At 42.8% G+C, this 7916-nt stretch overlaps 2 protein-coding genes across 3 annotated transcripts; one reads left to right on the top strand and one right to left on the bottom strand.

Moving 5' to 3' along the window:
* Positions 1-927: 927 nt before the first annotated feature.
* Positions 928-4887, bottom strand: LOC144212558 (uncharacterized). 2 transcript variants are annotated; one of them, XM_077740533.1, is made up of 3 exons: positions 4537-4887; positions 3613-3994; positions 928-3436 (listed from the first exon to the last, which is right to left on the bottom strand). In XM_077740533.1, the coding sequence occupies exons 2-3, from the start codon at positions 3932-3934 to the stop codon at positions 2529-2531; spliced, it is 1230 nt and encodes a 409-aa protein (XP_077596659.1). In that variant the 5' UTR covers positions 3935-3994; positions 4537-4887; the 3' UTR covers positions 928-2528. The 2 variants fall into 2 exon arrangements, with proteins under 2 accessions (XP_077596659.1, XP_077596657.1); XM_077740531.1 differs by having other exon boundaries at positions 3613-4887.
* A 994-nt stretch (positions 4888-5881) lies between these two features.
* LOC144212685 (leucine-rich repeat neuronal protein 4) lies at positions 5882-7916 on the top strand. The gene is made up of 2 exons (XM_077740763.1): positions 5882-5991; positions 6976-7916. Exon 2 carries the CDS (start codon positions 6984-6986, stop codon positions 7689-7691), a length of 708 nt encoding a protein of 235 aa, XP_077596889.1. The 5' UTR covers positions 5882-5991; positions 6976-6983; the 3' UTR covers positions 7692-7916.

Genomic DNA, 7916 nt, shown 5'->3' on the forward strand with positions numbered 1-7916 from the left:
TAAGTACAGCTGTACTTTATATGTACATTCTGTAATTCGTTCCACAATACTAAAAATAAAACTATCAACTGAACCCTTTAATAATTAGTGTGCCACTTTTGATGTGAGAAAAAGACAAAAATGAAAGAAAATGATAAGAAAATTATTTATTTATGTATTAACAGGGCAGCCCAGCAGCTCGAATTTAAACGCAATGTTCCAATTTTTTTTGCACCGAATATTAGGGCCAGTAAGTAACAAATGACTAAGTATACAATTTTTAAGAATAACTTGTAATTGTTTTTGCAGTGATTTGCTGGCAAATAATTCAAGGTGTAGCGATAATGTGAAGTTATAACTGAGTGACGTAACTTTCAGTCTCGAGCCCCAGCCACCACACACCGATTTTGGCATCTGGCAAGTCAAATGTGTCTGTCCATTGTGGTCCCAAAGGGAGGAAGGAGGTATTTTAGGTCGTGTGGTCAACAAGGGAAAGTAAGGCAGACAATGAGAAAGAGGAGGGGGAAAAAGAAAAGAGGAGAGAAAGAGTCTGTGAGTCACTTCCTCTCCCCCCCAAAAAAACAGTGTTTACTTTCCAGGCGCTGAGGAAATGACTCCAATGAGTTCACATGCAAAGTGCTCCAGTAACTCTCCTTGCTGTCATTAAACAAATAACACGAGCAAAATGAATATAATGTCCAAACATCATCATCGCTTTGCATCAAGAGGGGTTTCAAGAGTTCACATCGAAGAAATTCTAAAGAGGATTAAGATGTTTGCTTTACTTTTGTCTAAAGAAAATATAATTATTGATTTAAAAGTGGGAAAATCAGGAAATTTAATAGTTAGCGTGTCGGCCTCACAGTGTAGGTCATGGGTTCAAATCCAGGTCTGTTAACCTGTATGGATTGGCTGGCCACCAATTCAGGGTGTCCCCTGCCTAGTGCCTGTAGTTAGCTGGAACAGACTCCAGCACCCCCCAAGATCTGAAGATGAAAGAATGAATTACACCAGCATTTTTTTATGGCACATAAAAGAGCTGTGCTGAGATATGCAAGTTTCAACAGTGTAAATACACAAGAACTCCCATTAAACTTGAATTATACTGCGGAAAGTGCAGCCCGTCTTTTGTGTTAAGCTTTCAATCACACCAAAGACCCTATCAGCAGTTTGCGTGCGTGTGTGGGTGACCACAGCTGTCATTACTCAAGTGTTATTTGGGATCTGTGGAAGGGAGGGTGGGTGGTTGTGAGGTCCAGAGTTACCGCCACCATCTGTCTGGCGGTAGTACAGTCATGACGCAATGACATCATGCAACGAGAGAAGCTGTGCTAGCCTCACACGAGATTGGACAATAATGCCTTGTTAACTTTCTGAATGGTTGGAAAAGGAACAGAAAGGAAAAGTTGCCTTTCGAGAAAATATAGTTCAAAAGTAGCAAAGGGTCACTAGAGTAACAGTAGATGAAACAAACAATGTAGGGTACATTAAAGTTTGTTTTTAGCTTCAAGTTAGATGTGTGGGGTTCCTTTAATGGCATTTGAGAATAATCAACAGCAATATCAAGGCCAGGCTAACTTGCAAAAACACACCGAGTTTGCGACGAGAAACATTACAGATTTGGAACATCTTTCAGAAATATATACAGTACAGTATTTTGTTTAGAAAGCAAGTGCTTGTTATAGAGTAGCACACAAATACAGTATCTTAAGGTAATATGTTCGAAGGGGCTAGGAAGATTACAACCATATATGCACAAGGTAAACCATCAGAAAACACTTGTGGGCCATTCTGCTTTATTTTGTCCAATATTTGATTGGAACTTATCCTTATCTTAGTAAAGGTTACAGCATTTATAAAGATTCAAGGAATCATAGGTTTACATGAACTAGAAATATACATACATTTAATCAAATCACACAATGTTCAGTTCCTAAATTGTTCGCTTCATGTTGGACAAACTTCTCTTCATGACGATCTTTACAGAGTCATACCTTAACATGCGAGTGTCCCAACATACGAGAAGTATCTTGCGATTGTTGAAAATCCAAACATCCAGTCTTTGGGGATCAACCCTCCTTTACTTAAAAGAACACACTTTGGGCTTTGGCCTTGGCGTTAATAATATACAAGGAGTCCTCTCAAGTTACAACACATTCCGTTCCAATATTGGAACCTTTACATTGTTACATTACTGTCCATATTATTAGGTTACATGAAGCAGAACCTGTTTGACTTTGACTTTTGGTGATGTAAGTTCATTAACAATACAAAACAACTTTTGGCAACCAGCAAGGTGTTTTTCGTGTGACCATTTAATTTTGGCCTGAAGGCACCCACCGCCATACCTTCCTTCACCAATGTGAGCCTGCTATTACCATTCTTTCCATGATGTTAAGCTTTGTTTCCATAGTAATCGCTATCTTCAAGACTAAACGTAGTACGTTGAGGACATCATAACTCGAGGATACCCTGAAAAATACAGTGACAATTTTCCGGAGCATAAGCACCCTTTCTACTTTTAAGAATTTGGCATGTCCCGGCAGCCTTTAGGTCCTTACACAGTCAATGAGCGATTTTTCCTCCTCTTCTGCCCCCCACTCTTTAAACCTCACCTGGGGGGACGGAGCCGACGGGTGAAGGTTGTTGGCATTATCCATCACCTCGGGTTTGGCTTCGTCCTCGGCCTGTTGGTGCGTCCGGATGTGCTTGCGTAACGTGGCGGCCTCCTTGAAGGTGCGGTTGCAAAAGGGGCAGCAGCACGGTCTCTCTCCCGTGTGGATGAGCTGGTGGTGCTTGAGGTGCTGCAGACGGCTCAGACGCTTCCCGCAAATGGAGCAAACGTATGGTTTCTCTCCGGTGTGCGTGCGCCGGTGTTTGCGCAGGCCATCCAAGTGGCGGAAGCGGTTCCCGCATTCTGAGCAAGAATACGGTTTCTCCCCAGTGTGTATTCGCAAGTGAGTCTTGAGGGCACCCGACTCGCGGAAGCGGCGACCGCAGACGCTGCAGGGGTACGGTTTCTCTCCGGTGTGGATGCGGATGTGTTTTTTCAGGCTGGAAATCAGACGAAAGGTTTTTCCACACTCCAAGCAATGATGAGGGCGATCACTTGGAGGCTCCACGGGCACGTCGCCGCATGAAGGTCCCGCTAAGCTTCCCGCTCCAGCTGGTGAAACACCGTGAACTCTTACGGGCCCTAAAGTTCTCACTTGTGGCTTTTGTCCATCCAGCATTCGCTGCTGCAGGGCATTAATACATTCTCCAACTGGCCTCTGGTGACGCAGTGTTTCGGCTAAAGTGCGCTGAATATTACCTCCTTCTCCAGCTTGAACATAACTGAGGTCGCCCATGGTTTGGGATGACTGTTCTCCATCGACTGTGTCCTTCATAGAGCCCGACACTTGTCCCTGCTCCACTTTTATCTCGAATACAGCTGTTTCACCCGGTGCTGGCCTTTCTGAAGCAGAAATTGCCCAAAACACAAATGAGCTTCCACGCACCTTCGTCCCATTTTGCAGTCTTCAGTTAAACTAACATTCCCGTTTTGGGAGGACATTTATGTAAATAGTGTTGACAAAATGAGTTTGTTTAGCTAAACTGATGTGAAAATAAAAGTTGTATTGTTTTATTTACCTGGTTGCATGTGAGATGTGTCGGTCGCGAAAGACTCCAGTGCATGGTTGGTCACGGAACCATCCGGATGTATCGACAGCTGGAACATCTTGTAGTCATCTCTGGATTCAAACCCATGAAGCGAGTCGTCAACGGAAGCGGACAGGCCCAAGTGGACGCCAGCTCCGTTCGGGTTTCGGGGGTTCTGATGGTCCCGGTCCACACTTTGTCCCATGGAGGGCAACGATGGAGCAAACACTGATTGACCGATGGTGTGAGCACCAGAATATGTGATCTGGAGCTGATCGATAAGTTTCTGAGCGCTGCACAGGCAATCCTGCATCGTCTTCAATTCTCTCTCCGACACCTCCAGACGCACTTTGAGCCTCTCGTTCTCTTGTTCCTTGTAGAGCAACTCGTGATGAGTCTCGTTGAGCACAAGCACCACTTCGCACAAGAGAGTATCAACTGCAGCCGACATGGCAGTTTGAATGGTCGGTGCAAGTCGGGATTTCAATGATGTAATACTAAGGCTGCTGAATGCAACCCTGACCGGTTTGCGATCGTTACAGGATTCTGCTTCTGGTCTGTCAGGAACCTTATCGAGACTTGGCTTGCGATCGGTACTATTTGACAAAGGAGAACCCACGCTGTTCGGATAACTTGGCCGCCTTGAAGCCATAGCTTGATTCTATAAATCTTTGTCTAAATGGTACTGGCGATGTGTTAATACGCTGGGCAAAAATGACTGATCGCAAGTGCAGGATACAGGCGACAGCGCTTATTTTGACGTCACTGACCAAAACAATGCAGACAACTCGATGCTTTTACAGGCCCCAAGATCTATTCGGCTGGTAAAGCTACTTGCCGTGGCAAAACATATTTTCACAAAAGCGTTTGCACGGCGGTTTATTTGGTGCAATAAAAGGCAATCGTGTTACTTACAAAGACGTCAACATTTCTCTGCGTCTCTACCGAGTCTTGCTTTTGCAACCTCCAGCTACACAACAGTATTTACCCCGTCGCATTTGGATGACGTCATGTGCATTGATTTAATGAAGGCAGAATTTTATTTTTTTTAAGTCTTGTTAAATACAGGAGACATGACATTAACACAGAGCTACGTTTTGGATCTAATAACACGATTTAAATATTATATTCAATAAATATATCAAATTTAGTTTGCATTCATAATGAATGACCTGAACTCATCTGACCTCCCAGTTGTATAAACGTTTTAAAACTAACGTAACCAAAGAGGTTACGTGTGGTATTTTAATTAGATAAGAAATACACAGAGCATGCACGAAAAATAAAGTCACAAGACGAATAAAATTCTCGTATTACCATTAATAGTCCCACTTAAATACGCCAGAGGACGCTGCAAACCATTAAGAAAAATACACCGTCCTTCTGGAGCACAGTGGCACTATAATAAAATCAAATCTCAGGAATTCAGTCAGATTAAATGATCTCCTTTGTTGAAAACAGAACTGTTTATGCGTCTTTGTTTTTGAATGGCAAAAAAAGTGGACGGACAAACAGCTTTAGTATACTTTTGGCCTTTCCTTCTAAGGGTAATAATGTGTTTTGTTGCTCTACCTGTCACTGCCTGAGAGATTAACCTTTCTTGCCCATTAGCAATAACCTGGAAAAGGTGCAAGCAAACAGGAGTTACTTAACAAAAATATTTTTCTTCTGTGAAAGGACTAAGATCATACCAAGTTTGAATGTGCACTGCTGGCCATCCACCCAGCGACAAGCTTCTTATACATGAAAAAAATCTTGTCCATTCCAACTGGAAGCATAGGCAGATCCACCAGCATGTAATGGGATGGCAAATTTCTCCCCAAAAGATCAGGCTTACTATTTTTTATTGCTTAAGGTAATTTGGAGACGACTGTATTCAATGTGTACAGAACTTTACATTAATACCACCCTAAGCCCCTTGAAACAATTCTGTTGCAGAATATCATACAATGATCCAAATATTGTATTATATACCATCATAAAATATTTGACAACCCTCAAAAAGTTCCTTCCACCCTTCTCGAAATCCCATAAATATTTTTCTAGATACGCCCCTGGCTGGCAGCAATCATATTAATAATGGAAAACAGTTGGCGGTATGTTGTTTTTATATCACAGATTTCTGAGATCATTCCTATAAGAATATGTGATTAGTACATTTTTCAATTACTCATTTTGGACTTGACAAAAAAGGGAGGTGGAGCAGGGTACCAAAAAGTGGGTGGGAGTGTGGGAGGTAGTAAAAGGGTTGTTATGAAGAGGAGCAGTAATACACAGTAAGGAGAAGCAGGAAAATAAAGGGAGCAAGTGGAGGACAGAAGAGCAACGTGAGGAGTTTGCTAAAGTGTTTGATAACTCTGCAAGCAACAAGTAAGTGAGACCCCCCCCCCCCCACACACACACACACACACACACACATTTTCATCATTTTCATTCTTTGCAGAAAAGCACACATAGGCAAGAAATGTGAAAAGGTATTCTATGCAATCAAACAAAAGATATTTTGTGTTGATTCATTGTGAAAATTCCGCACGGGTTGCTTTCCAGTAAGTGAATCCAGCTGACTGAGCTACACTTTGTCCGGCACGGGTGTGTGTATAGGCATTTACTAACAGCCTCTCTTGTGCAATTTGGTCTGGAATGTTGAATTATTGGGAGCCACCGGATCTGACAGCTCACCATCGGAGAATTAAGCCTTGCAAATAGAAATAAACCACTTTTAAATCATGTTGTTAAATATTTATGTGTGGGGATACTTGCATGCCAATCCAACCCGTGTAAAAGTTGTTTGTTATATGAAACACACTCACACCCTTAAATATCAAATATACTCATTCAAAATACTTTCAACAAGTCCTAGGTTTGAATTTCACCTGACTTCTCACCTAATGTCACCTTGTATATGCTTTCACTCGACCTTCATGAGAAAAAATGCTATTAAAAAATAGATGCCAAAAAGAGGGGTACATGTCTGTCTTGCCGTGGGCCGTCACACATTAAAATCTGGATTTTGCTTCTTCTTCCTGGGATTGAGTGTCTTTTCTTTAGGCATTCCTTTTTCTTCCACATTCCAAGAACATGCTTTTATAGATAAACAACTCCTGTCCTGTACTCATATAATACGTGTTCTGAGATAGCTTTTTATTTACGTCTTTTTACATTGTGTCTACACAAAGGAAAAATCTACTCAAATACAGTAACAAAATACGATCTCTCCAATGTACTTCATATGGGACTCTGAGTAAATAAGATCCAAAACCAGCTCAAAGGGAGTAACATCATTTTTGGAGACAGAAAAGTTAACCACAAATGTCCCAATTGATATTGACGGAATGTTTTTTGTCCCATCGTCAGGCTTTGTGATGGCTGCCACCAGAAATGCTCTAACGACGGTCATTTGCCTACTTCTCTTCGCCGGTTCCATTTCTCAGCCTACAACAAATCAATGGCCAAGGACCAATTGGACGGACGTCCTCAGACCGCGTGCCTCTGAGGACCTCGAGATTCCCCCGGATGCCTATTACGAGCAAGAGGACGACATTACCACCGTCTCATCCAAAACGGTGTTAACAAATGACGGAATGTCAAAGAAATGTGACTACAACCCCTGTGAGGAAAATCAGCCTCCCTGTGGCGAACTCGCAGCCACCAATAAGTGCTTGTGCCCTGGCTCTACATCCGACCTAGAGGCCCCGCGGCCCCCGTTCCTAAAAACGGCGACCTGGAGCGGTTCGGAGGTAGTCCTCCGATGGTGCAGTCCTTACTCTTTCGTTAAAGCCTACAAGGTGACGGTCGGCGGGAAGGAGAGGCAGATTTTCGGGAGCGATAGACGCAATGGGGGAGTGGGACCCATCGAAACCGTTTCCGAGGTTTGCCTGGTGGCGACAAATGATGCCGGAGACAGCGAGGGCTCCTGTATGATGTACAAGCCCGGGGACGGCAATTTGCCTATCAAAGCAGGCTTAATAGGAGGCGCCTTGGGCCTCTTGCTACTACTCTTGCTGGCCATTCTACTATGGAGGCGTCGGCGGCAAAGGAGGGTACAGAATAACAGTAGTTTTTCTGCATAAAAACAGCTTTTTTAGGGTCATAATAGCCTAATTCTCAACAATGTTACTCGTTAATAGCGGGTACAGGTTGACGCGAAAGTAATGAGAACTATGAGATAGTATTCACAACCCCCAGTCATGTAAAAGTACAAGAATTTTTAAGTTTACAGTATCGTACAACTGCATTTCTACTGAGAAGTGTTTCTATGGTAAAATCTCTTGATAATAAATAAGAATTATTTTTTT

The sequence above is a fragment of the Stigmatopora nigra genome, chromosome 19, assembly GCF_051989575.1.
Source record: "Stigmatopora nigra isolate UIUO_SnigA chromosome 19, RoL_Snig_1.1, whole genome shotgun sequence".
Taxonomy (NCBI): domain Eukaryota; kingdom Metazoa; phylum Chordata; class Actinopteri; order Syngnathiformes; family Syngnathidae; genus Stigmatopora; species Stigmatopora nigra.